This window comes from the organism of the source record quoted next, unplaced genomic scaffold (assembly GCF_019419815.1).
Source record: "Pyrus x bretschneideri cultivar Hongxiangsu unplaced genomic scaffold, Pyrus_bretschneideri_v1 Contig32, whole genome shotgun sequence".
NCBI lineage: Eukaryota > Viridiplantae > Streptophyta > Magnoliopsida > Rosales > Rosaceae > Pyrus > Pyrus x bretschneideri.
The window spans coordinates 4,074,930-4,102,813 of NW_025999635.1; the positions used below are offsets into that span (position 1 = coordinate 4,074,930).

The 27,884-nt window shown below is 36.7% G+C and overlaps 6 protein-coding genes across 6 annotated transcripts; 3 read left to right on the plus strand and 3 right to left on the minus strand.

Annotated features, from left to right (window-relative positions):
• Window positions 1-203: 203 nt before the first annotated feature.
• LOC103952770 (cyclin-U4-1-like) lies at window positions 204-2,675 on the minus strand. Its single transcript, XM_009364446.3, has 2 exons — window positions 2,021-2,675; window positions 204-768 (listed from the first exon to the last, which is right to left on the minus strand). Exons 1-2 carry the CDS (start codon window positions 2,371-2,373, stop codon window positions 498-500), a joined length of 624 nt encoding a protein of 207 aa, XP_009362721.2. The 5' UTR covers window positions 2,374-2,675; the 3' UTR covers window positions 204-497.
• Window positions 2,676-5,379: 2,704 nt separating this feature from the next.
• On the minus strand, window positions 5,380-8,430 carry LOC103952769 (peptide methionine sulfoxide reductase A1). The gene is made up of 2 exons (XM_009364445.3): window positions 7,841-8,430; window positions 5,380-5,906 (listed from the first exon to the last, which is right to left on the minus strand). The coding sequence occupies exons 1-2, from the start codon at window positions 8,375-8,377 to the stop codon at window positions 5,655-5,657; spliced, it is 789 nt and encodes a 262-aa protein (XP_009362720.2). The 5' UTR covers window positions 8,378-8,430; the 3' UTR covers window positions 5,380-5,654.
• A 1,782-nt stretch (window positions 8,431-10,212) lies between these two features.
• Window positions 10,213-11,176, minus strand: LOC103952768 (mavicyanin-like). The gene is made up of 2 exons (XM_009364442.2): window positions 11,008-11,176; window positions 10,213-10,691 (listed from the first exon to the last, which is right to left on the minus strand). Exons 1-2 carry the CDS (start codon window positions 11,171-11,173, stop codon window positions 10,303-10,305), a joined length of 555 nt encoding a protein of 184 aa, XP_009362717.1. The 5' UTR covers window positions 11,174-11,176; the 3' UTR covers window positions 10,213-10,302.
• A 7,509-nt stretch (window positions 11,177-18,685) lies between these two features.
• LOC103952842 (flavanone 3-dioxygenase 3-like) lies at window positions 18,686-21,677 on the plus strand. Its single transcript, XM_048590788.1, has 3 exons — window positions 18,686-18,984; window positions 19,207-19,454; window positions 21,083-21,677. The coding sequence occupies exons 1-3, from the start codon at window positions 18,751-18,753 to the stop codon at window positions 21,675-21,677; spliced, it is 1,077 nt and encodes a 358-aa protein (XP_048446745.1). The 5' UTR covers window positions 18,686-18,750.
• A 951-nt stretch (window positions 21,678-22,628) lies between these two features.
• LOC125480256 lies at window positions 22,629-23,974 on the plus strand. The gene is made up of 2 exons (XM_048590862.1): window positions 22,629-23,044; window positions 23,635-23,974. The coding sequence occupies exons 1-2, from the start codon at window positions 22,811-22,813 to the stop codon at window positions 23,767-23,769; spliced, it is 369 nt and encodes a 122-aa protein (XP_048446819.1). The 5' UTR covers window positions 22,629-22,810; the 3' UTR covers window positions 23,770-23,974.
• A 577-nt stretch (window positions 23,975-24,551) lies between these two features.
• On the plus strand, window positions 24,552-27,761 carry LOC103952764 (GTP-binding protein YPTM2-like). Its single transcript, XM_009364439.3, has 8 exons — window positions 24,552-24,694; window positions 25,308-25,380; window positions 25,983-26,030; window positions 26,109-26,156; window positions 26,664-26,735; window positions 26,843-26,998; window positions 27,087-27,190; window positions 27,350-27,761. Exons 1-8 carry the CDS (start codon window positions 24,681-24,683, stop codon window positions 27,441-27,443), a joined length of 609 nt encoding a protein of 202 aa, XP_009362714.1. The 5' UTR covers window positions 24,552-24,680; the 3' UTR covers window positions 27,444-27,761.
• Window positions 27,762-27,884: the final 123 nt, after the last annotated feature.

The window sequence follows — 27,884 nt, forward strand, 5'->3', positions numbered from 1 at the left end:
ATTGAAGCCTGTTAGGTTATCTAAAGATGACCCCTGTCACTCATATGTGCAGATGGCTTGATCCTCTTTTTTTAAGCTTCTATGGATCAAGAACAATGAGCAATTTTATGAGAAATCAAATCATCTTAAAAGAGATCATGTCATCTTATGTCACAAAAATCTCCCCTTCTAGTACTCATACAAGTTAACAAGAGCACAAATAATAATAGAAAAATTAAAAACGAAAGAATTATCAAACGAATCCTAAACAAGCATGAATTGGGCACCTTACACAAATTTAGAAGAGCATGAATTGGGCTCTAAGTAAGAAAAGCTTTTAACTTGTTGCTTCTGCTGACAGCATATAGGCCATTCAACTATATACACTCAAAAACTCCAATGGGGCTTTGAGCCCATATGGCCCAAAACTTCTCAAAACAACCTATATATGTTGATTACACCGAATGCAGAAGAAACCCACATACATTGTCCCCAACTTTTCCAACGCTAAAAAGTGCTTAAACAGCAAGCTGCTTTTGATGGGTGGATTCATCTTCATCAAAGGAGCAGTGAAGCTTCAAACGTCTTGCCAAATCCACAGGAGAATCTGCAAATTGTAGAGGATATTGCAGCAGCATTTCTCTCTGAAGGTAAGTGCAGTAGGTGTAATACGTTGCCGGCGTCACGTTCATTTGGAACCCTAATCCGAACAAGAAGTCCACCTCAAGAAGGTTCATCTCTTGCGTGCTGATCCCTCCAACTCTGGCATAAAATGCATTGTTGTAGTAACTGCAAGAAGCAAATGTAGATAAGATTAATTAGTTATATTTTCTAAGTTCTAACCAAATATTTTGAATAATTGTAGTGATTAATTAGAGCTAGGGAGACTCAATCTGGAGACTAAATTTTGGAAACCAAATGATATAGAAGTTGATGATTGGTTTATTACTTAAACATTGAAAGATATGCTCATTTCTATTGGTGACACATTATTTGGTTTATTACTTAAACGTTGAAAGACGTGTTCATCTTTAAATTTAATCTCCCTAGCATTACTCTTATTACTGTTATATTGGACCACTATCTGGGTTTGTATAGGACCAAAGACTACCTTATAACTTAAGGCATCATACATGGCTCTGATGAGAAGCAAAAACAGGTGGATTTTGTTAACTTTTGGCAAACTATACAAACATCAACAACATCAACATGGCCTTTGATTGAGATGTCGTTAGCATCGATAATGATGCGTAGCTGACGCTTTTTCTCGTGAGTTTTGCGATGAGAAAACATGCACACCGTCGGATAATCTTACTAATTCACGTGTAATACTAGAACGACGACGTAACCGAAAAATTACAGGCATGGACAGCAACACCACATAAAAGACGGGAGGCATTCACATGGCCATTGCTGTCCTCCTTTTTGGCGGTGGTTGCTTCCAAACGGCGATGCCATTACTAATTATGAACCTAATTTTGTAATTATGTGACAGAATTAAGAAGAAGAAGAGAATACAGAACTGTGATCACAAACTTTGAACGTGCAAAATTACCCAATTTTCCACCAAAATACACTTTAATTTTCTACTTAAAATATTGAGATGCAATTTCCTAAAGAACCATATCCAGAAGAAAAAAAATTATGTAAAAACAGAGAGATCATAAGAGTATTAATTCAACAAATTTCAGGTTAAAAAAGCTTGAATCTTGAAACACAAATAACAAAACCCAGTTCAACAAGCAAAGAAATTAGTAAAAACTTGATTAATTTGAGCTAGATGAACTAGCCCATTAGTTAAGTAAATAAAACCCAGTTCAACAAGTAAACAAATTAGTATTGCCCACACACAGAAAAAATTAAACTTTTGATTAAATTGAGCTAGTTTATTTAACCCATCTGATTAACTAGACAAAACCCAGAATTAGAAATCTGAAAATCTCACCAAAAAGACAATCTTTGAAAGAATCAGAGCAAAAGAAAAGAACCCAAATCAAGAAATCGAAAAGAAATAAAAAAGGAAAAAGAAAAGAAAGCTTACATGTCGTCCATGAACTTTGCAGAGACCAAGACGCTGGTGATGAGCAAGCGGTGAACGCTGAAAGAATCAATGGGCAGCAATGGCTGCATCTGGGTGAAACGGTCGAGATATACGTAGGCGACGACGAAGCAAGATGGGCTGCAGTCGGCGTACTTGAAGATCCTCTGCAGGTAGCTGTGGATTGAAATGGTGGGCGTGGTCAGGGAGTGGAAGACCGACAGCTTCTGCGTCGGCTCTAACCGCCGGTTCAGGTCATTGGAGTTGGAAACCCGCTCGAGGACGGAGGACATGAAGGCTATTATTCTTGGCATGGATTCTGGGCTCGTCGTCGACGTCTCGAGCTGCTCAGCCATTGTTGCGTTTAATTTGCTCTGTTTTTTTTTTTTTTTTTTTTTTTTCTGTTGGTTTCCTTTCTTTTCATTTTTTTTTTTCTGTTGGCTGCTTCGTTTATATAGGCTTTCCTTTCTGATATTATTTTATTTTTTATTTTGCTATGTGTTATTTGTATGAAGGGTTACATTTTCCTAATTAACTTTGGTTTAGAGAAAGATTCAAGGAATAACAATTCTATTAGGAAAAATAAAACCGAATCCTTAGAGAAAAAGGACAATATGAAACTAAACAATTTTTAAATAGAAAGAAAATACACAAATTTTAAAAAGGAAACATGTTTGTTCCAAAATCAAGTTTTAGAGAAAATGAAAATTGTTAGCTCACAAAATCATTAATGTACCTAATGATCATTTTGCAGTATTTTTTAGAATATCAAGTCGTGTTTTCGGTACACTGAAAAATTTCTTCGTAAGTGAGTGTAAAACTATATATAGTAATCCCTTTATTTCTGAACCAAATCCAAGAAGTAAAGGTGAAGACACAGACCAACTTCCTATGAAATTCCTGCTGCAATAATTTCAGAATAGGACTTTCTTTTCCACTGTTGTTAATTGGTATGAACTTTTAATCATCACGTCACCCACATTGCCAGCTTTCCTTGCCAATCAAACAATATATATACATATACACTATATATATATATATATATTATATTACAAAATTAATCTTGTCCCTCATATAATTAAAAGTGTGATTTGCAGTAAGTAAAATCCTAGCTAACTTGTTCGCCTTTTGGCTATTTGCAACATATCAGATCGGAGTATCACACCGTGAATCGCCTCTCTCTCTCTCTCTGCTGGTTTTTTCTTGCTTGACAGCTTTGTTTCTTGTATGAATTACGGTTCCCTTTTCTAAAAGAATTAAAATTTTAAAACAGCTATTTATTTCCTTGGTTGGCAGCTTTGTTTCTTGAATTGGCACTTGGCTGTACACAAAAGTCTCTATGGCCTCTCTGATGGCAGTATATGTCATGGCATGATTCGCGTCTGAAATATAGTACCGAATAAGTTTTAAAAAAATGACAGTCGTCTGAAGTTATCTGTACATATTGAACTTTAAAAATTCAACCAAAAAAAAAAACTTTAAGAAAAAATAGTCCTAATATTGTTCACAATCATTAAACCGGCTACAGGATGACTGAAATGTTGGTTTTGTTGGTTAGGGTTAATAAATCGGGGTAATAATAAGTAATAATTAACCGGCAAACTACTGATTATTGCAGCTAATTAATCAGCTTGTTGCTTTCTCTGTAGACCCAGTCCAACTATATGCACGATGGAGCATGATCTGATGATTTAGTGATGTGAACTATTAGTTTGTTGAATAAAGAAGAAAGTGTAGGTGATATTACAGCAAATATTTTGGTCAAATATGCTCTCGTGCTCCTAAGCATACTGCTGGCACTTGCTTGCTAGCTCACTCATCTGTGTTATCCTATCTGCATTGACCGTGCTCTCACGTTTCCTTATTATTCTAAATGTTTGATTCTCAGTTTTGATTTTTATCTCATCTTTACAGCCGATTCTGAGGGTATGCAAGTGGTGGTGCTACACATAGAGCTCCTAGTTCGAGAGGAGCCTTTGATTTACAAGTTTTATTTTATCTGTATATAAATTATATGTATTTAAAGGTGCACTAATTAACTATATTAAGCTCTAAGCGATAGCGCAAGTGTTCTCGTACTTCTTATTTCTGTACCTAGCCACCACACCATGCTTTATTTTATGTATTTTCTTTTGTGCTATATCAATTTATACACAATAAAAAAAATATAAAAATATAATAGCAACAAAAAATTTCGACCTTATAAGAGCCTTCATTTGAGTCTCGCATAAGGCTCTCAAAATCTCGGGACTGTCCTATGTTTACTTATCTAGAATAGGTATTGGAAGGAACTATTTTATTTTTTGATTTTTGATTTTGGTATTGACGATCACATGCAGAATAAAAAAGTATATGAGCTTTACGCAATGTTCTATCATTTATTAAATGAAAAATCATGAACTAGATTGACTAGGAAAGAGAGAGATTTTCATGTAACAGTTTCACCACCATCGTGGCATTACAAATCACTACTAAAATGTCATGTGAAGAGAGTCTATGCATGACTTTTTTCTAATAGTCCAAAATGCCCATAAAACGATGAACTTGTTCTAGGTAAATCTTTCGCATTGGGGACTCATAAATGGGCAAACTGTAGATATACATGCGACGCAAGGCAAGCATATGTCCCCTTCAGTCTTCACCTCCCATGTGTTTGTTGTGTTCTCATGTGTGATCCAGAGCCAGCCACCTAATCCAAATACAAAACACACATGATCTAATACCTACTTAACACACAATTAATTGAGATTTAACATCTGATTAATTACTGTTCTATCTAATTACTTAATTACTGAACTGACACCTATTTCTCTCTCTAGATTTACAACTTTGCTTCTGTATCTCTGTTTATGGCAAGGGAGTGGAAGTCACGTAGCTTATAATACGACACCGTACTTACCCAACTTATATATGCCTCCCACTCCCTGACTTCCAGCATTTCGGTTTGCTCATGCTCACCTGTAAAGTATATAGGTATGTAATGCATGTTACTACTTGCCAACTCTCTCCGTTTACCCTAAGGAACTTTTATATTCTAGGGGTAAGGACTTACCCATATATTCCATGCATAATCTATCAAAGCGGGGACATCGGTAATGAGCTTTTCGAACAAAAAGAACTTGCATACTCCGCGTTTCTGCAACACTCATCACGTGAGGTCACTTGATGAGTGCTACTGAGACCTGGCTCACGTGATGAGTGCTAGAGAGGCACCGGGGGTATGAAAGCCGTCAAATTCAAGTTTTACTCATTTGCGCAGAAGCTGCATGTATTGGGAACTCAAGCTTGAATTAGTGCGACTCCCGAGAAAAGATTGCATAGGATTGGTTTCTAATAAGAAAAAGAAGCTTACCTGGAACAGGTAAGAGTGCCAATAACATATATTAACAAAACCAATTGCCAGACAGAAACCTTAACACAAAAGTGAAGACACCAGCTCTTCACTTCCAAATTTAGCCAATAGTAGATGAGGCAACACACGCAAAAGTACAAATTACTTATAGATCCAGGCTCACTCATACCATACTTTACTCGACAAAGTACGCAGAAGCTGGTTACACGTCAAATATATGGACAAAAGCATCTATCTATGAACAATAACGGGTACGGTTTGCCTTTAGAGACATTACCAAATAGATTAGCCGTAGCATCGGATTGGATCATTGCATCCTTTCTCAGCAGATTGACCAAAACCAAAACGTCCCCCTTTTGCAAGGTACTGCTGATGGTACTCCTCCGCTCTGTAGAACTTCTTGGCAGGAAGGATCTCTGTGACAATCTTTCGGTTCACTTTCTTCTGGTGTTGTTCCAGAGATTCTCGTGCTGCCTTCTCTTGCTCAGGTGTGTAGAAGTATATTCCGGATCTGTATTGTGTCCCGACATCACCCCCCTGCCCATTACAGATGGATAAACTGTTATGGTTCCTCGGGTCATAAGACAAATATAATATTTTGGATCACACTCAAATAAGAATAATCAAATATCACATAGTAGCCACTTAGTAGGGTCTAGTGGTACTCTCTTCACTTGTAAGTGAAAGGTCTTAGGTTCGATTCTCGCCAAAGGCGAATTTGAACCACATTATTGCTAGCCTATTGTGAGGCTAAGCCCACCCCTTCACCCTTAGTGTAAATAATATCGTTTGTTAAAAAAAAAAAAAAATTATCACATAGTAGAATTTTTATTTACGAGAATAACTAGGACAAATATATGAATATAACATTCGTTTAAGAATGTGAAGAAGAGAGACGACAAAAGATATCGACATGCAATAAGACAAAGACGAATTTTGGGTTAATAGAGTTTGATAACGTGAAACAAGGAATCATAAACAAGCCAAGTCCTGCAAATAATAATGTCCTGTCAATCCTAGGTTATACAATGATCTTCAATAATGAAACTGAGATCTCATTCACCAACGCTGCTATATGCATCTCATCAAAGTCCTGTTCAAGAACTTGTTCTGCTAATTTTATCATTCACTTCTTTGGTAACTTGAACCCTCATGCAAAGTACTGGAACTGGCCACGTATTTTGGTAACTTACCATTACAAAGAAAGTAGCTAAGAGAATTAATAGCAAAAGAGCATCTTTTCGTTGGGTGTATTACACTACGAGCCTAAGGCACTAAGCTGCCCTCTCTATATGTAATTTATTTCAATATTTTGATAGGGGAAACTGAACTTAGAGACCAACAGGACTATGCCTTAAGCCCTTAACCACGTTGGATATCCACTCATACAATGTCATGTACGTTCTTAATAAAATCCAAAATAAACCTATTTACTATTCCTTTGTGTTCCCCGATGCTTTCTTTAACAGAAGAGGACTATACCATTAGCAGAACTCTTGTAAGCAGTTAAAACTTGAAAGATAATAGTTCAGGAGAATTCTATCAACAGGTCAAGATAACCTCATCGATTGCCTGAAATGGAAATTGTGCACCCTACTTCCTAATTTCATCCTCTAACAGGCTTCCAATTTAACACCAGTCTATGCCATCTATTCTCAATAATCTAAACGACCTCAAGTAACTGTATGAACTCAAAGCAAAATTCCAGCAATCGAACAGAAATCATACCGAACTGAACATAACATAAACATAAAAATTGTATTTGCCCATCGATTTTTTAATAAACATGATTTTTACTCATGCTACTAACTTACCATGAATTCAAAAAGAAAGAAGCCAAATTCCTAAAGTGAAAGCTTTTAACAATCAACAATGGGACATCGACTGAAGTAACTGCAAGAGAGCTTCTTAGACAAAGTTCCAATCATATTCTTCACTACAGTATTCAGAGAGTAGACATTCTTATGAAAACATTCACTCCTATTTCACAATAGAAGAAAGCCTAAACGTAAAGCAGTACTCATAACCAGAACATCTAGACAGCGACGTTCAAACATTTGAATTCTCAGTAGTCACTTGCTTAAAAAGATATAGCTTCTCAACTATGATAACAAATTGACAACGGTTAAACAAATGACCAAAGTAGGACTAACTATAGCAATACAAGAAGTTGAATAGTCAATCAAAATCTCCTTTTGTTTGTTGTGCTGATTTGAATGCGATTGATAAGTAACTTACAGAGAGCCAAACCTCAATTTCTTCAAAAACCTCAGTAAATCAGGTAGCAAAACAAATCAATCTCAAACTGATACACAATCTTATTAGTTGCGGAAAAAGAAAACCCAAAATTTATCAATCAAAGTTTATCCAAAATTCATCAATAAACACAGACGATTATCAACCCAAAGCAATCAAATTTCACAAAAACTGGTCCAACCCACACGAAATTATCAAAATTTGGAGCAACCCACCTGGCGATTGAGCGTGGTTGGGTCGTGCCTGGACCAGAAAAGATCGAGCAGGCTCTCAAAGCTGCACTCTTTAGGGTCGTACTGCACTCTCACGACCTCCGAGTGCTGGGTGGTGCCGGTACACACGTCCTCGTAACTCGGGTTGTGCAGAAACCCCTGGCTGTACCCAACCTCCGTCTTCGTCACGCCGGGCACTCGCTGAAACGCCAGCTCGACACCCCAGAAGCACCCAGCTCCAAACTGGGCGAACTGCTGACCCGGGGCCGGAACGTCATCGTCGGGGCCCTGGGCGATGGCGGAGGATTCGGAGTTGGGGTCGGCGGTCTTGGGGCCGAAGCCGAGCTTGTTGAGGATGTTCATTTGGGGGGTCCGGAAGGAGATGGTCCGGTGGGTTTGCGGGACATTGGAGGCGGGTTTGGGTCGGAGCTTAGAAAGAGAAAGAAAGGGGTTACAGAGAGAGAATTTGGGGGCGGTTGCCGTGGTGGCGGTGGAGATGAGTGGTGAAGCGGTGGAGATGGTGGCTAAGGTTTTGAGCATTTTTGGGTGTGACGTGTCGCTGCTGGACTAAAATGGGAGTTTCGTCTTTCGTGACGTTTCTTCTGTTTATTATATTATTATATTATTTCTTTATTTTTATTTTTTTTGTTGAATATCTTTTTTATTTCTTCATAATTTTATTTTCATCCAAAAATTAAAAAAAACAAAAAGAAAAGAAAAGAATATGCCCATACGCTGATATACACACCATGCTCTTGGATAATGAATATTATTTTATTTTCCAGGAAAATAAATAACAAGATTTCTTCAATTTATATGTGTTTTTTAATTAATTTGGTTTAATTTGGTATGTTATTTCCTAGGAATTGTGTCGCGCCTTCTGGGAGCTTGGCGGGTAGTTTAACTTTATCTTGAGAAGAGATTCTCTCTCCAGATCTCCTTCACCAATGTCATTGGATCAAGTGATCAGGACCTTTCAAATTTCATTCAAAATGTCATCTATTTTGATTTCTTAAAAATTGTAATAATTATGAACTGTTGGATGAAATTTAAAACATACGGATCACTTGACCCGATGATCATGATAAAATACTCATTTATCCATATCAGGTGGGACCACAGGAGGATAAGAATCGAAAATGACGGACTTGGATCCTCTCCTGAGCTAATGGAGAGAATCCTCCTCATCAATTATCCTGGGCCGTTGGATTTTTATCCAACGGCTACAAACAGGAGGTCCCTTCAAAGTTATAATGATTGTAGCCGTTGGATAAAAATCTAACGGCCCAGGATAATTGGTGAGGAGGATGCTCTCCATTAGCTCGGGAGAGGATCCAAATCCGAAAATGACCACCCTTTGTGAGCATTACTTTCACATTTTAAATTAATTGATCTATATTAAAGGTCTAAACTTTGATTAATAGAAGCTAATTAATTGCTGATTTTTTTGGGGTGTGAACTACACGATATTTACAAAGATATTGCTACAATTAAAAACTATTTCAACTACTAAGACTCATTTGGAACTACTTTTAAAATAATTGAAAATACTTTTAGTAAAATTGATTGGGTTCCAAAAGTACTTGCACTTAAAGTACATTTTAGAATTGCAGGAAGCACTTGAAGTGCATTTTCATAATCTACTTAGATTTTTACTAAGGATTGGTGTAAAAAAAGATTTTCACAAAAAACGTTGCATTTTAAAAGCATTTTCAAACGAGCTTATAAAAAATTTAAATTTAATACTCAAGTATGTATCTATGTCATTGTATTAGCATAAATCGAATCTATATAAAATCTGCTCCAAGTAAATAAAAATTGAGTGACGCACAGCTGATTATACTTTTTTTATTCTACCATTTATCATTAGATTACTTACATGTTGGAACATTAAAAGTCAAAGCTTTTCCTTGATCATTTGATGTAACCTAAGTTGGTTTAAGCAAAATGATAGGTTGTTGTGGTGGTTAATACAGCTACAGCCACATACAAGATGATAATAAAACAATTACTGTTAATTTTGACCCGTTTCTTTTGCGTAGACTGTAAGAAATGAAAGTTACTTTAATATCTCAATTGCCTCTCAAAATTCTTCTTTTCCTGATATGGAAATGAACAAGCAGAAATTGGCTTTGTGCATGTCGACTTTCATCAGCAGCCAGACCTTATAAGTTATATGTACTCAAATTTTATGAATAATCATGATTTGTACGTAATAAATTTAGATTTAGACTTAGCTATAATCTCCCTTAGTTATTTTTCATTATTTAGCTGTAAATCATAATCTAATTGTAATCAAATTTTAAACTTTGAGAAATTAAGAGGAAACTTAAGAATGTATCGAAACCTGTAGCTGCTAGCCTGCTATATATTCATATGTAATATACTAATATGTATATAATTTCATCACAAATACAAATACAAAACTCAAATTGTCAATATAATTTCATCACAAATACAAAATCTCAAATTGTCACTTCCATATATAGCGTGACAGCAATAAGACCAAAGATGGCCAGCACAAAGGCATTAGGTCCACAGTTGATGAAAGCAGATGAGGTGGGACTGTTGCTCTTAGTAGTAGGGTTTGGAAGATCCCCTTGGCGGGAACCAGTTCCTGCCTCTGGCGCCCCGGCCGGCTCATAAGCCTGGTTGTTTTCTACTTCTGCTACGATCTTCATCCCTCCCAAACAATACAGCTTGCTCCCACTCACAAAGTACCAGTCACCAGGTTTTGTCAATGTAACTGTTGTGTTTCCTCCCGTATATGTCTTTATAACTTTTGTTGTGTTGCAAACATCAAAACTTTCTTTGGTCACTTGACTCACACTGTTAGATGATGAGTACTGAAAAGCTGTAAAATTAAACAAAAAATTAAAAAGAAATTAAACGGAAGTAAGTTACCTAATGAATTTTTATATTATTTGCTTGAAATCGGTTCGTTATTCATCAAAGTTTTGTTTTCTCAAAACCACAAAAGTAAACAAGAGTTTTCCCAATGACCAAAAGTAAACGAGAGTTTATATATAGCTAGAAGACGTAGAACAAAAAATCGTGTATTTGCATTAACCTTTTGAGGAGGTTATTCAAGAATTGCTCGTATTGTTATTCAACAGAAAATACGCTATTTGGTTTCGATCTGAGTCATGGGATAATGTATGTATACTTACATAGCGCATCGCCAACTTTGAATGTCTTGTTGTTGGACCATGAATTGAGGTCAGTGCTTATGTCCCAGCCGGAGGTGTCCCCAACTGTGTAAACTGTGGCGGAGCTTGTCAATGCAAATCCAAGAACAAGAAGAACACAAACTAGAATTTGAGGCAGCTTTGCCATTTTTAATTTGTGAGATGAAATGAGACATAATAAGAAAGAAGTTTCATTTATAGGTATATTGTGTACGAGGATTGGTGAATAATTAGATGACCTAACTTCAACTGTGAGAAGTGAATTGCATTTCTTGCTTAATTTCTTGATTATCTATTAAATATTATAGATACTATTTCGATCTTATTATTTTTATTTGATTGTAGGAGAACAATAATCTGCCTTTAACTAATCATCAAGTACTTAATTAAACTTTGTCATAGGGTCTTGATTGGTAGATGATGATTTAACCAACTTTTGTGCTCAAATTTGGGTTTAAAAATCAATATATATTCCCCACGAGGAAGTTGGTGAGCAGTTCAAGACCTCCATCTCCAAATCCTCTTTTTGGTGACCTTGGCAAAGACTTCGAGACACATATGTAGGCATGTTTGTGCTACAAGAAATTGAGATGGGAAATAAAATTGCTTGTATAACAAACACTCAAACAAGTCTTGCAGCTTTCATATTTCATATGACTATGAGAGAAAGTGTTCTTCATAAACCCTAGTTTTTTTCTCTGCCCCATTGACAATTTGATACTTTAATTTTTCTTTTTTTTTTCACCAGTCCATGAATGTGGGGATGTACGTATCAACTAGGGACCCTCAATTATTTGATTTGAAACAGAAGCAGCAACCAAATGACAAATTATATGATGATCCTCAAGCTGAATTCCCAATTCTCACGATGATGCAAAAGTGGGAAACTGTCTTTTATTGAGGACGATCTTCTGCCATCAATAAAATATATTCTATCCCATCTCTGTCCAAAGTCCAACTAAAAGCACACTATTGTCTCTTTTTGAGATAAGTATTTAAACATATGGCCACCAGGGGCAGATCCATCTTGGGGGTAAGGTGGGTCAGCTGATCCTTCAAACTCAGAAATTTTTTATAAAAATGTTAGGTGTTGTCTTTTAAAAATCGGAGATGTTCTTGAAAGCTATCTTCTAATTGCTCAACGAATTGCCTCTATGGGTACTGAGTAGGGTAGCTGCTAACCTCATGGCTTTATATTTGTATGTGTTGCTATGGCCATATGTCGATAAACCGACTCGGTATATGTTGGCATTGGTCGGCATGCTTGCTTAAAAGTTATCGGTATATGTTGGCATCAGTCAACATGCTTACCCTTGAATGTTATTGGTGTAAGAAGTAATTGAAAAACAAGTTACCAGGATCATAGATAAAACATAAATAGTTACAATAAACCAATCAAACAATTAAGGGGAAATAAACTAATCTTCCAAAGCGGAGGAAGAAGAAGCCATGACTGCTAGGGTTTCAAAAGGAGTCCTCTACACTCAAGCAACTGAGAGTCTGAGAGTCCTTGCTATCAAATAGGGTTTTTAGCACAAGATAGGATAATGCTGTGAGTGCAGGAACCTCCTAATATGTCCTAATATATAGACACTTATCTCTTTAATCTGGCCTATTAATTGATTAAAGGGATATTCCAAATCAATTAGGATTTCATTATAGTCCTAAATGTTAACAAAGTCTTTGTCAACTAATTAAGGTTTTCATAATTAATTGCACTAAATAAGGACTCCTAAACCTAACCAAATAAGGCTCCATAATTTTGTCAACTATTAACTCGGATTGACCAAGTTACTTGTATGTCAAGAAATAGTGAGCACATGTTCTTTGACACTCACAACTTACAACTGGCATCTATCGACATTGACAGTGTGCAATATGACTTGGGATACACAAACAGTGTAGAAAGTGTTTGTTTGCGTAGAAAGAGTAAAGCCCATAGCTATATTTCATTCATACTATCATTATTTTTTTTGATAAACTTCATACTATCATTATTTATGTTCTATTCATTAGTGTTATCATTAGGTATATTTATTTTTGGATGAGGATCCTCCAGAATTTGAGCCCTATAATACACCAGTTTTTTTCAACAATTCAAGAATGTAAGAATGCATATATCAACTCGGTGGTGTTTTGAAACAGAAGCAGCACCAAAATGACAAATTGCTGATTCCCATATTCCAGTATATGGGGCAACAGGATGGGTAAAAGTTAGGATCCACGCGAGTTCAGTTTTGAGTTTCAAATTTCCCATGATATTGCAAAAGTGAGAAACTGTATTTTAGTGAAGCGGTTCAATAAATTGCATCCTATCCTTGTCCAAATTCCAAGAAAAGCACGATGTTGTCTCTTTGTAAAAGTAGTACCAAAATTTAGGGATTTGAATGCATAAGGTGCAATTGTGCAGGATTCCTGATCTGCTTGGATGAAAAACAAAAAAAAATATATATGAAGAAGCTATGGCTATCTAGCTAAGGTGTGAAGCCTAGCTAGAGTCAAGGAATAAAACATAAATTCCATAAAATAAAATAAAAGGCTACTACATATCCAACGACAAATCCACAAGATTCATCGTATCAAGTTGGATCCATGTGCCCTTCGGTGCGTTTTTGTTGGATTTGCCCCCCAACAGAAAGGGTATAAGTGCTATCACCCTGAAGCTTAACATATGTATGTGACTATGGATGTTACTTTTTTTTTAATCAGAGTATTTTTATTCTTCGATCCCATCACCTTCAGATCACCAGGGGGAGAACACTAGTGGTGATCATAGTTATCTTGGGTGGTTAGAAGTACTAGAGGATGTGACATGTAGTTCAGGCAGAGCATGTGTTAACGACAAGGATAAAAATGGGACACCAGTCTCTCGGCAAGGAACTGCCGAGAGTGATATAGGACTTCAACTGCTGCCTGCTAAGACAGGTGTGGGCCATCGGCAAGGTCATGCTGAGGAAGCTACAACAATCCAGCATCTAGTTGTTGCCGAACTAAGTACATCAGGGGAAGAAGTACCATCTGCTGAACCCACATCATCCTCTCTCTATCTAGCTCGATAGTGCCATTCAATGTGTCTTCTTTGAATATCCCTAAGGTAAGTACTACAAATGCTCATGTAACTAATCCAAATAATGTTGTAAGTACATATAAGTTGCCACCAAGGCAAAATCGTGGTGTTCCTCCTGAAAGGTTTTCTACCGAAGGAAAAGTAAAGTATCCAATAACAAATTATGTGTCATGCAAGAACCTTGCGCCTAAATGCCAACCATGGGCGAATAATGTGCAAGCAATCCAAGTACCAACCCGAGTTAAGGAGGCCTTGAAGGATCCTAAATGGGCTGCTGCAATGGATGAAGAGATGATGACACTACATAAGAATGATACATGGGAAGTGATGGAACTACTGAAAGGAAAAAAAATAGTTGGGTGTAAATGGGTCTTTACAATTAAATATAAGGCCAACAGATTAATAGACATGTATAAAGTAAGGTTAGTAGCAAAAGGTTATAGTCAAACGTATGATATTGATTACCAGGAAACTTTTTCCCCAGTAGCCAAGATGAATATAGTACGTGTTCTTATTTCATTAGCTGCAAATTTGAATTGGCCATTGAAACAGTTTGATGTAAAAAATGCTTTCTTTCATGGGCATTTGGAAGAAGAAGTATATATGGATTTTCTTCCGGGATATAATGTTGGAGGGAAAACTAGAATGTGTAGGTTGCAAAAGTCGCTTTATGGGCTTAAGCAATCGCCTCGTGCATGGTTTGGTAGATTTACTCAAGTCATGAGAAGGAATGGATATTACCAGAGTCACTCCGACCACACGTTGTTTGTAAAACAGAGAAGTGGCAAAGTGACAGTTTTAATTATTTATGTGGAGGACATGATGATAACAGGTGATGATTCGGAATTGATGGTAAAACTGAAAAAGAGTCTTGCCGCTGAATTTGAGATGAAAAATTTGGGAGATTTAAAATATTTCCTTGGAGTAAAAGTGGCTCGTTCGTTTAAAGGTATTTTTTTGTCTCAACGTAAATATGTTATGGATTTATTGAAGGAGACATGTATGCTTAGATGTAAACCCGTGGACACTCCTGTTGTTGAGAAACCTTATTTATAGATTTATCCAGATCAGAAACCAGTTGACAAAGGCAGATATCAGAGACTGGTAGGGAGACTAATTTATTTGTCCCACACTCGTCCAGATATTGCCTAAGCAGTGAGTGTGGTGAGTCAGGTTATGCACTCACCAAGTGTGGATCACATGACTGCAGTTATGCGAATTTTGGGGTATTTGAAGTTTACTCTGAGGAAGGGAATTTTGTATGAACATCATAGCCATATGAAGATTGAGGGATTTACTGATGTCGATTGGGCAAGAGATATGACTGATAGGCGTTCTACGTCCGGGTATTTTACATTTGTTGGAGGTAATTTGGTTAATTGGCGAAATAAGAAACAAAAGGTGGTGTCACGGTCTTCCGCGGAAGCCGAATTCAGAGGCATGGTGCATGTAGTGTGTGAGATCCCTTGGCTATGAAAGTTGCTATGGGTCTCGGCTTTAAGCAAAAAGAGGCGTTGAATTTGTATTGTGACAATAAGTCAGCGAGAGAAATAGCACAAAATCCAATACAGCATGATATGACTAAGCATGTTGAGGTTGATCGACATTTTATTAAAGAGAAGCTTGAGAATAATGTGGTGTAAATACCGTTCGTTAGCTCAGAAGAACAACTTGCAAATATTCTTACTCATGTTGTGTGTAGTAGGAGCTTCAATGACTCACTTATCAAGTTGGGTATGTGTGATATCTATGCACCAAACTTGAGGGGGAGTATTGGGGTGAGTCAATATTTAAGGAAGAGGAATGTAAATATTGTGTAAATATTAGAGATATGTTTTAGGAAGGATATATTTGTGTCTTTTATTGTTTCCTTATGTAACAAGGATTGTATGTACTTATATTGAGAATTATGGAAGACATGAAAATTAAGCCATAAAATTCTACATGGTATCAAAGCCGGGGAGCGGACCCATAATGTAGTGCCATGTAATGGGTGGGTCCCCTTGGCCCCGTGCGATGATGGTGGATCCTTTAGTCCCGCATGTAAGGTGAGATTCCTTGGCTCCACGTGGTTGACAATGTGTGGATCTCCCACGTGTGGCCCACTAATTAGGTCCCACGTGATGGGACGTGTTGAATCCTATATCGGTCGTATAAGAAAGAGAAGTAATAGTTTAAATACCATAACCCCACTCTAACTAATACTGAGGCATTTGGTGATAAAACCCGACACCTAATAGATTGTGTAGGTGATAATTACCAAGTTGGGGACAATATAGGTGTTGTTGGAAGTAGGCATTCGGCCTATCTTTCTAATAATTCAACACTTATTAGGTACGCGGGAAAATGCCTTGACAAAATAACTCAAAAAGAATGATGCATAGTCGGTAGCCAAAGTGATGTGTGAATTTTCATATTGTCTAGTGTATGCATTGCTCCCACTATCTGTTACGTACCTGAAAACTTTTAATGTTCCGTTGATGTTCTTATTAAGCATGGTTGCTATGAGACAAACTTAACTCGAAAAATTAACCCAACCTTTTTTTCTCTCACGCAAGAAACCCCCCAAAATCCCAGCCTTTGTCGCCAACTCATTCCTCTGGTTAGGGTTGGCAGGCATCCCCTTGTTGCTACCCTTTTTCTTTCTCTTTTCTAGCCAGCTACCCACGCCTTCAAGTTTTCCTCCTTCCCCCTCCGCCTCTTTCTCTCTTGCTGCATCCCAGCCCGCTACCCACACCCTCAAGTCCTCCCATTTCAAGCCTTCATTTCCATTTCCTTTTTCTCCTCCTCTTTTGTTTATAATTTTTTTCCTGCAGTGCTTTATTTCTAATTTACTTTTGGCTTTCTTTGAGTTTTGTCTCAATTTTCTTGGGCTTTGTCTCAATTCCCTGAGCTTGTCTCAGATCGGAACCTTCAAACACCTTTCTTGCTCCGATGCTTCTTTCCATCGCTTGTCATCAACTACCGACCACTGCTATTTGGCCCCGGGTGCTTCTCCTCGGCAACGTGCTTGGATTTTGGGTGGCTGTTAAAGTGCATTTTGCACTATTTGGTAGGATTATGGGAGCTTTCACTGCGCTGGTGACTCGCTCACCCCCATTTTTTGTTGATCCAGTTGCTTTATTTGGTTCGTTTTCTTGGTGGTGGTGGCCTTGCGATAGAGGTGTGTCAGATTTGGTGGTGGCTACTAGCTTCCTCTTTAATTTTAGGGTTTTCGTTATTTTTCAGTTAGGCCTTTTTGGGCTTTTATGTTATATTTGCTTTTTCTTGCTGGGCTTGTATTTAAGTTGTGGGATACCTTTTGAACTTTCTTGTCCTTGTACTAGTCTTTTTATTTAATGGAATGAAAGTAACTTACTTTGACCCCCCAAAAAAAAAAAAAAAACTGGGAAAATTAACTCAAAGAGGCTGATGAATGGTTACTAGCTAAGGCAACTAGCCAAATGATGTGTAAACTTTCATCTTGTCTTCAACAAGAAATTTTTTTAGATCCAATGACTCAAGATATCATTACATAGGAAGATGGGACCTTGATAATTGAGAAATGCTAAAGAGACTCTTAATTGGAACTCTTCATGAACTTTTTACCACCTCATATTTTTGGCACATTGTTCTATAATGTTGGCATAGTAATGGTGCCACAAAGATGAGGTTACAGAAAGTCTGTAAAGATACTCACTTTTGAAAAAAATTTCTTGGCATTATCGTTGTGTCTCTCTTTTCTCTTCTCATCCGGAGTCAAGCTCGAAGACTACCGGAATTTAATGAGAAAATGCCAGTGACATTAAAATTTATTTTTTTTAATCAAAACAGCTGCAACAAAAAACCACAACCCTTTCAAGAACCGGTGAAATTAAAATTTGTGTTTTTAAATCAAAACAGCTGCAACAAAAAAGCACAACCCTTTCAAGAAACTATGAGCCCGAAATTGAGGGACAAGTGAATCTCATCCAATAACTAATAACACATGTGACCTATCTGCATGCATGGCCAAGTACATGGTGGATCTGCTTTCCATATATGACAAATTCCTACTTTCCCACAGTTTTACGACTTTCCCAATCTCCTCAACATTCAGACCTCACAAATGAACAAATACCTAGTTTATTTCTTTTGTTTTGTAGGCCCAGGAAATCTCTGGATCGACACGAGAAACCAATTAACCAAACCTTGAGAAAGTGCTTTTGGACCTGCTTTTGATCAATAAAATACTATCGCCCACGTCAAAATGCAACTGATTTGATAGTTTTGTGTCTCAAATATCTCGCTTGTTAGATTGGGTATAGAATGATTTCAGAGAGATCGTCTACTAAATCATATTTGGTAGAGTACATAAATACTATAGTTGATCATTAAATCTTTTGTTTATTTAAAAGATTATCTAACCAATCATCACATCATGGGATTTACAAAACATAATTTAAAATATAAAAATACAGTCTACCTGATATTTTTACTTGGTACAAGCAAAAGGGTCCAATTAGTCTGTCTTTATATAAATGTACAGCCAATAGAAACTTAATAGTGACACAATCTTTTTCTATATAAACCCTAGCTATTCTTGCATCTTGCACCAAACCATCATCTCACAATTATCTTCTTCTCTTTGCATTCTGTACTTTTCTAGCTGAGGAAAGTTAGGGTTTCGCAGAAATAAGATGGACGACGAAAAAAGTTCAAGCTCATATTCAATGGGGAAGAGTGCACAAGAGAGAGGCTTGCCATATGTGCCTGGGTGCTATGTGATTCCAACATCACATCGTCCAAGTTTGACTCCAGATATTCCCACTGTTCCGACCATTGATTTTGGAAGACTGAAACAAGGCCCTGATGAACGAGAACTTGTTATTGAAGAAATTAGAAATGTTTGTCATCAGTTAGGGTTCTTCCAAGTAAGTATACTAAACACGCTCTTACAAAAATTTTTCATGCAAAATTAAAATATTGGTTAGTCTATTCTACCCATTAAAAATAAAAGGATTACAAAAATTTTGTAATGCAATCACGTACTATGCATAACAATCTATTCTAACAATATAATAATACATCTACAATGTGAACATCAACTTTGTTACAGTAATAATAGTTGATGATCTTCATGTTCATCTCATTAGATTGTGAACCATGGCATCTGTCAAACTGTGTTGGATGAGGCTCTTCTGTCGGCGTTGGCGTTTTTCAATTTGCCGGGTTCAGAGAAGGCAAAGTTCATGTCTAATGATGTTCACAACCCAGTGAGGTACGGGACAAGCTTGAAGGATGGACTTGATAAGATTCAGTTTTGGAGGGCTTTTCTCAAACATTATGCTCACCCGTTGGCAGATTGGATCAAGTACTGGCCTAACAATCCTTCTAATTACAGGTACGTATCTACAAGGTTCATTCTCTTAATTATTTGCTCTCACGCATGTCCCTCTTATCTATTGCCTTGCTATTTCGGAAAAGTATAAAAAAACAAGGTAGAGAAAAAACATCTGTTGCCGACTATATTTATAACTATAGATACATCTTTTTTAATAAGACCATGCATGGTATTCAGCTAAATTGTAGTCTTGTCCAATTTTGTCAACCTTTGATAAATCCTTAATTTGGGCAGTTGTCGCTCTTCATTTTTTGGCAAATCACATTCAGGGCTGGTTTGGTAATATTGTTGTGCTTTGAAAAAAAACTGTTTCTGCTGTGCTGTGAGAATAAGCAGCTGTGAAATAAAGCAACATAATGTTTGGTAAACTTTTTTGTAAAAGTGCTTTTGGAAAAAAAAAAGTAATATTATAGTGTTTGGTAAACTTTTATATAAAACAGCTGTGACTGTATAAAATGACCAAAAATGGTATAATACTAGATGTCCAATTAATTTAATTTTCTTAACAAATAAAGGTGAATTACTAAATATACTTTATTTTTAAAAGAAAAATATGTATAAACTTTATCTTAAACATATAATCCAATGTTTAACAAGAAATCATAATCCAACATTCAACATATAATCCAACATTTATAACATCTATTTACTATACAACTATTACTCTTTATCTTTTCTTTTATTATGGAATCATAATTTTTTATTCTATATTCTTCCACAAGGTTTGGTTCTCCTCTTTTGCAAAACCTGTATTTTCTTTCCTCTCCGCCGCTCACTCCCTCTCTCATCCTTCTCTCTCTATCTTTCTCTGCTATATCCTAAGAAAGGCTAGGTCGTCGACAAATTCCACTCCTTTATCGAAGACCACCACCGTAGCAACACCAACCGCAATCCCTCAAACACAATCCTTGCTCTCTCGATGGAGATTTGGGATAAGTCGTGGGAGAGTTCCCTCCGTGTTAGTGGCTTCGTCGTCAACAATATTGCCCACAACTACCACCACTTGGTCATCTTCCACTCACCGCCCTCGTTTTGGAGCTTTCAGCATGTCTTCAGCTCCTTCTGGGTCCAACCCAAGTGGCCCTTAGTCTTCACTCGCGGAAGATGGATGAACTTCGATTTCAGGACTTACCGTTGGTGTTAACGGCGAAAACGTCAAGGCTTTCCCGTTGAGATTTTGGGTGTCAAGAAGAAGGGTGCAAATCTAGCATTCTTTGTTCAACCTAGATTTTGACAAAGCCCAGAAATCCGACTAAGAGGCCTCGAATTTAGACAAAATCCAGAAATCCGACGAACCTCCCACCACTCCTATTCGAAGAAACTCAGAGTCAGAGAGGACGAAAAAGAGACGTGGCAGGGTTGGCGATGAAGTCAACGAGTATAATGTATAATTTATTTAATTGCTAAAGGTCATTTTGGATATTGAAAATTTTCATTAAGGACCTCAGCGCCTCTTGTGAAATCGGTTTGCCTAAAGCTGGGCAAGCAAGCAATGGGCCGCAATCACCTGAACTTGCATGTTGTATATGAGTTAATCGTGGCACTTTCTTTTCTGGAACATAGTTTATTACTTTTTATTTGTTTTATCATTATTAATTATTAGTTATATGATTGCAATATTGTTGTAGGGAAACAATGGGCAAGTATAGCTCAGAAGTGAAGAAACTGAGCATGGAGATAACAGAAGCAATCACTGAGAGTCTAGGGATAGGTCCAAACTACATAAGCAAGAAAATGGAAGATGGAATGCAAGTCATTACAGTCAACTGCTACCCACCGTGCCCTAATCCTGAAATTGCACTAGGGTTGCCACCCCATTCAGATTACAGCTGCTTAACCATTGTTCTTCAGAGCTGCCCAGGGCTCGAAATCATGCACACCGGAGACAGCAAATGGAAGCAAGTCCCACAGCTTCATGGTGCTCTCCAAGTCCATGTGGGTGACCATTTTGAAGTACTAAGCAATGGATTGTACAAAAGTGTTGTGCACCGGGCCACGTTGAACCGTGACAGGACAAGAATCTCCATTGCTAGCCTGCATAGTTTGGGATTGGAGGAGAAGATGGGCACTGCCAAAGAGCTTGTGAGTGAAGAGAATCCTGGGAGGTACAGCGAAAGCAGCTTCAAAGATTTTCTGAATTTTCTTGCCAACAATGATCTAGCAGAAGGGAAGAGCTTCATTAACACACTCAAGTTGATGAAAACAATAATTATCTTAAGCTAGCTAGTGCTCTTTTTTTGTCTGTTAATTACTAGTTTAAATTTTCTTCTCTGTTTTTGGACAAGTAGTACTATAGTAATTTTAGAACAAATTGTAAGTCTCTTATAATGTAGAAGGGAACAGGATAGCAGATTCAAGGGTTCAGCTAGTTTGTGATGTGGCTGGCTAGAAGTACCACTCCTAGCATAGTTTGTTGGCTCTAATATTATGGTTATTTCTTTTCTTTGCATGTAGCCCGGCAAGGCAAGTCCTAGCTATGAATGACATTGTAATTTTTAAAACATAAGGTATGAGATTGTGGTTCGGCCTATGATTGAAGTAGTTTTATGTAATTTACTCAATAAACAATATTGATCTAACTTTTGCAGCAGATGATCCATTTTTTTAAGGGTTAATCAAGCTTATTATAACTTTTCTTTTGTCGAAGAGCTTATGAATAAAGATTATTAAATGGAGTTGTAATTTTGTTTTGCTTTGACAAAACGAATTATGTTTTAGATGAATGTCTATGGTTAAGAAGGTTTCTTAAATCTCCAGTATAAAAATTCCCTATACGTGTAAGAGTGCATAACAACTTTTTTCAAAATGTCAATAACAATTTTCCTAATGTATAAGTATAAAACAACTAGTCATCAGATTTGTGAGCATCACTATTTGACATAGATAATAATTAATTAATAACCCTACTTCCTAAATTGGGTATAAAGACAACCTCAAATTCAGGAAGTAGAGATCCAAATAGAGAACATTTTAGTTTTTGAATTCCTTACTATACTACTAGGTCCATCCCGTCCATATGTATATATATATATATATATATATAGAGAGAGAGAGAGAGAGAGAGAGAGAGAGAGAGAGAGAGAGAGAGAGACTAGTGGATGCATGTGCACGTGAAACAAAATAAAATAATGACATAATATTTCAGTCAAAATATCCAACAAACTAGTTCTGATCCCAAAACTTAGCCGACTGTCTTGACCTAACCTTTTGTTTGCTCTCTCGTGTCTCACACTTGATAATTAGTGAAATAATTTCGACAAAAAGAAAAGCTAATTAGTGAAAGAAACTAGTACGTACACACGGTTTCAAGAGATTAATTAAGATGCATAGATCGGCAAGCTGGAGCCGGGTAGCGGATGAGTACTTCATGCACTCAACTTCGTCATCAGCCGGCCGGGAAGGGGCCGTCAGGGCTGCGAGTGTCGGTGTCATTTGATCAAGGCGGAGATCAGCTGCCCATATACGATCCTGTAGCTGAGTTGGCCAAGGAGAGGTCTCGCGTTAAGTTTTCGGAGAATGCATGCATGTCAATATCCCCTTTGTGCTTCTTCTATGTGGCCGTTTTGTTATTTGGTTTTTCTCTAATCCAGGTAATTAATTACAAATAAATAAATATATCGTAAATGTTTATCATTCTAGAGTAACATTTATCACTTGTCTCTAAGAGGAGTCACATTTTTATTTGGGTGATTTTGTATAAAATTGGTAAAAAAGTTACAATAACAATATTTATGTTAATTATATGTAGGTCAATCATGTATTGTAATACTTAAATATACTTAAATATATTTAAGATAAACAAAAACTGCCATTACAATTGACACTTACTTCAATTGACACCTTATTTTTAATTTTTATATTTTGGAATAGATCAATACAGATTCAGAGCAATGTCTTGTTCTAGTTCTAGTTTTATTGAATTCAGACATTGTGGTGTCTATTTCCTAGTTTCGTATTTCACTCACACACCTCCTACGCTTCACACCTTGCACAATTCCTATTTTAACATTCAGATTCAGACATTGTTGTAGACACATACTCTTTCTCCTCTTCTTCCTGCATCAGAGAGAGCTAGACAGCCTCGATTTCTCTCTCTCTCCTCAGATTCAAATTTACCGAATTCAACTCAGATTCCGGGATTGAAAATTCGACTAAATTCTTTCCGATCTTACAATGGCAGGACCTTCGAGACCATTCGATCAGACCCAGATTTCTTCCTCTCCGTCCTCCGAGCATCATCACTGCATGTCAGAATTCAAAACTCTCAATCGTCCTTGTATTACTCTTATACAACAGAACTAATGATATCAGATGATAATAATTTACGACTCAGAAAAGTAAACCATACGATTTAAGGAGACGTCTCGTGAATCAAGAAGCAATATAGCCAGCTAGAAAAGTCAACATGAAGCGTGTTCAAAACCTTGAAAATTTGGCAGCTTTTGTTTGTTTGTTTGTTTTTTTCATCATCTTGTCAATCTTCTATGCAAATTAATTTACTCATTATTCTTTACACGCTTAAAATGACAAAGCAAAATAACACGAATTGACTTAAATGGTAAAATTGTGTCGAACGAGCTTTTCTTACATATCAAGCAAAACTTAATAACTGAAAATAATTAGTGGTAGAATCTTGTGTTACTTTCATTCTAATTTTATTCTCGACATATTGACCATTGAGATACAAAATTTCATTTTAAAAGTTATGATTTATAAGTTTAGCTATCAAGTTTTGACGGAGTGATCAATCATCTAGATGAAAAAATATTCAATGGCACTCTTTTGAGTCTTTTCGATTACAAATTATAATCAAAAGTCAAATTTTGAGATAAAGCATCTGACTACATCATTTATAGAAATACTTATCATAAAAGTATAAGATTTCATGTATTTTGATTAAATCCGATTTTAAACTAATCTCGTCTGATATGAAAACTATCATAATTAAATAATTCATAACGGGTCGAAGAGTATATTCAAACTAAAGAGACAATAGAATATCTGGCCCACGGGACATGCCCAACACAGAGTTGGCAGCGTCTTTGGCTCCAAATTTACGTGTTTAGTATAACCGAACTTTTCGGTTTCATCATCGCTTCGTCATTTTTTCCAGTTCTATTTTCCTCCTCTCGCTCCGTCAACCTTTTCCTTCCTAAAATCTGACCTGGTCCAGATTCTGTTCTTCCTGGACCGGTCGAGTTTTAACCAGATCAACGACTCACAGTCATGAATCCTGAATAGTAAGCTCCCGATCTCTTTCCCCTTTCACTTTTGTTTCCAATTACGCGAACTTTTGCCCCTCTTTGCATCTGAGTATTTTTGTACCATTCAAATGTTTGGAAATGAAAGTGGGTCTTTTTTTTACTACTTTTCTTTGATTTCGGCGAAAGCAGATTGAAGGTTTGATCTTTTCTTTAGATCCGTGATGATTTGATGCTGAAATGTAATGGGTTTGTGGTCAATTTTGAAACCCTTTTGAAAAATTGTTAATTTTGTTGGAATTCTGTTTGTTTGCTTGTGAAAATTAAGAAACTGAAAACCCAAAATATCGGATTTGTAGTTGATTTCATTTTTGTTTGTCTCGGCTTTTAATTTTGATTACTGAATAAAACAAGAAGCATTGAATTATCTTAAGATCTTAAATTGTAGCTTGGATCATCGTGTGGAGGTTAATAGGTCAACTAAGATCTTGATGGTCAGCTAGTTTTTGGGCTCAGTGAATGCATATTTACTAAATATAAATTACCTGTGGTTAAACCAACAGGGTTAATTGTTAGTTTGCGACTGAACCTGTTGAATTCAGATTTGAAGTATTGCTAATGAATGATTATGTTGGAATGTTATTTGCTGCAGTGATTACTTGTTTAAACTTTTGCTGATTGGAGACTCTGGGGTTGGAAAATCATGTCTTCTTCTGAGGTTTGCTGTAAGTTGTTCATACTTTTTGATTAAATTCATACGGATGTTTTTGCATGATTCATTGTTTGCATTACTGCCTCTCCTGTTATAGCGAACTGCTTAATTTATACCTCTTTGTTTTGATCAAATGAAATAAATACTTACTCCCGTGGAAATTATAATACCCATTGTCGAAAGCAAATAAAATGTATGCTTTGTTTCTTGAATCAAGCTGTTGGGGTTAGCTCAAGCGGCGAGGGAGGGTAGGTAGTGGGTTACGATTAGGATAGGTCCAGGGTTTAAATCCCTCCAATGTAAGTTGTAACCATAGAACTAATACTATGAATCGTATTGATTTACTCAAAATATTCAGTTAGTATAATAACATATTCATGGTTTTCTCTATCATATAATACCTATTGTTGAATGTGACATTCTGTGCAGGTGTGTATACTTACTCCCATGGAAATTATTATTTGTTTTGATCAACTTTGAGAATCCCAACTGACTTTTCAATTTAGATTTTCTTGTTCCTGAGCTTCTGAAGCATAGTGTAATATGGCTAATCATTTCTGGAGCTGACTTCATCAATATCAGTGCTGACCTTTTATCTCTATCTATATGATGCAGGACGATTCATATCTGGACAGCTACATTAGCACAATAGGAGTTGATTTTGTAAGCTTCATATTCGGGATCTAAATAATGTTATAGAAGATATGACTGTTGATTATTTTTCTTGTCCTTTCTCTGTAGAAAATTCGCACAGTGGAGCAGGATGAGAAGACCATTAAACTTCAAATTGTGAGACTCTCTCTCTCTCTCTCTCTGAAATATGGTACTGCATGGGCATTTAAGCCATTTAGCAGTTAAAGAATACCTTTACTCACATATCTGAACGTTGATGTCAAAGTCTTGTGGCTGGTTGTTTTAATCATTTAGTCTTTTAAGAGTGGGCACTATTTTCCTTCTTTATTCGTGTCCTTTTTCTCGGATCATATGTGTGTTTTCTTGTTAAAGAGTTGTGTTACTGGTTTGTTGTGCCTTTTCAATTGTTTGTTCAATTACATTCAACTACTTTAGTAGAACTTCTTGTTGCATGAGATTGTTTATGTGTTTACGCTTTGTTGATTGTATTATGAACAAATATGTATCGTGGGAATGGAACACTTATTCTGGCATTATTATTGAGCTGAAACTTAGTTCTGGTGCATATTTCATAATGTTCTTATCGTATGAAACACTGTTGTTTAGTCAATCTAGCTATAAGACTTATCTGTCATATTTGTCTTTGCCTCCCTGGACATGTAGTGGGACACTGCTGGACAAGAACGTTTTAGGACAATTACTAGTAGCTACTACCGTGGGGCACATGGAATTATAGTAAGTTTGCTTTTCTTCATTTGTTTTATGTTTCATTGTCACGGTCACGGTTTTCCTCGAGGTTGTGTACTGTGGATTCTGTTTATTAATGTTGGTGTATGTTGCAGATAGTTTATGATGTGACAGACCAAGAGAGCTTCAACAATGTTAAGCAATGGTTAAATGAAATTGACCGTTATGCTAGCGAGAATGTAAACAAGCTTCTTGTAGGCAACAAGGCCGATCTCACTGCTAACAAAGTTGTGTCTTATGAAACAGCTAAGGTGAAAATTTTGTGAACCTCCCCTTGGTTTCTGTTTCCATATTTTTGTTTAATGGATTCTCCTTATTGACTCATTGGTAATTTAACAGGCATTTGCGGATGAGATTGGGATCCCTTTCATGGAGACCAGTGCAAAAAATGCTACCAATGTGGAGCAGGCTTTCATGGCAATGGCTGCTGAAATCAAGAATAGGTACTTTTCCATATGTCTGTGTGTGTTTTCCTTACTCCGTATTTTATAAGATAAAAGGTTCAATTGGGCACAAGTCGTGCACAGTTTCTGCGTCTTTGAGTTCAAAGATTTATCACTGTCCTATCGGTATTCACTCATTTCTTTCACGACATAATGCAGGATGGCAAGTCAGCCAATGAACAATGCAAGGCCGCCAACAGTGCAGATCCGCGGACAACCCGTCAACCAGAAATCTGGCTGCTGCTCATCTTAGTTCGATTCTGTTGCTGATCTTATGTGGCAGGAGTGCGCGTAAGAGAAGGCTTCTCGTCATTCTTATGTAAACCGTAGGGGACTGTTTGTGCATTCTTAAACAATATATCGTGACTTTGCTCGTCAGTAATTCCATTCTTTATAGTCTTTTAACTGGTATGTACAAATGATGTCTGCTGCTCAGCTACATTTCAAATTTATCTGGTTTCTTCTGTTTAAAGTGACTCGTTGAATTGTTCATGTGGATGCTTAGAGGAAATTTGTACGTTTCTGATATTATATGGCAACTAGCCAAGTTATAAAATCTTGAAATGGACCACTCCATGAGACAATATTTTTTCATCAAATGTCCCTTAATTATAAAATGTAGATTTATCCCAATTATTTTTGTCAATTTACTGGGCAAATGATAAGGCATACGAGACAGAAGTAGTGCTCAAGC

Excerpts from the sequence above, each read along its gene's own strand:
- LOC103952764 (XM_009364439.3), top strand. Across the intron at positions 25,381-25,982 it reads GTCTTCTTCTGAGGTTTGCT|GACGATTCATATCTGGACAG; the intron begins GTAAGTTGTTCA and ends TATATGATGCAG. Across the intron at positions 26,999-27,086 it reads TGTCTTATGAAACAGCTAAG|GCATTTGCGGATGAGATTGG; the intron begins GTGAAAATTTTG and ends GTAATTTAACAG.
- LOC103952769 (XM_009364445.3), bottom strand. The coding sequence starts at position 8,377 with ATGCTCAAAACCTTAGCCACCATCTCCACCGCTTCACCACTCATCTCC. Across the intron at positions 5,907-7,840 it reads CAACCACGCTCAATCGCCAG|GGGGGTGATGTCGGGACACA; the intron begins GTGGGTTGCTCC and ends TGTAATGGGCAG.
- LOC103952770 (XM_009364446.3), bottom strand. The coding sequence starts at position 2,373 with ATGGCTGAGCAGCTCGAGACGTCGACGACGAGCCCAGAATCCATGCCA. Across the intron at positions 769-2,020 it reads GCAAAGTTCATGGACGACAT|TTACTACAACAATGCATTTT; the intron begins GTAAGCTTTCTT and ends TGCTTCTTGCAG.
- LOC103952842 (XM_048590788.1), top strand. The coding sequence starts at position 18,751 with ATGGACGACGAAAAAAGTTCAAGCTCATATTCAATGGGGAAGAGTGCA. Across the intron at positions 18,985-19,206 it reads ATCAGTTAGGGTTCTTCCAA|ATTGTGAACCATGGCATCTG; the intron begins GTAAGTATACTA and ends TCATCTCATTAG. Across the intron at positions 19,455-21,082 it reads AACAATCCTTCTAATTACAG|GGAAACAATGGGCAAGTATA; the intron begins GTACGTATCTAC and ends ATATTGTTGTAG.
- LOC103952768 (XM_009364442.2), bottom strand. The coding sequence starts at position 11,173 with ATGGCAAAGCTGCCTCAAATTCTAGTTTGTGTTCTTCTTGTTCTTGGA. Across the intron at positions 10,692-11,007 it reads CAAAGTTGGCGATGCGCTAT|CTTTTCAGTACTCATCATCT; the intron begins GTAAGTATACAT and ends TTAATTTTACAG.
- LOC125480256 (XM_048590862.1), top strand. The coding sequence starts at position 22,811 with ATGAGTACTTCATGCACTCAACTTCGTCATCAGCCGGCCGGGAAGGGG. Across the intron at positions 23,045-23,634 it reads TTGGTTTTTCTCTAATCCAG|GACCTTCGAGACCATTCGAT; the intron begins GTAATTAATTAC and ends TTACAATGGCAG.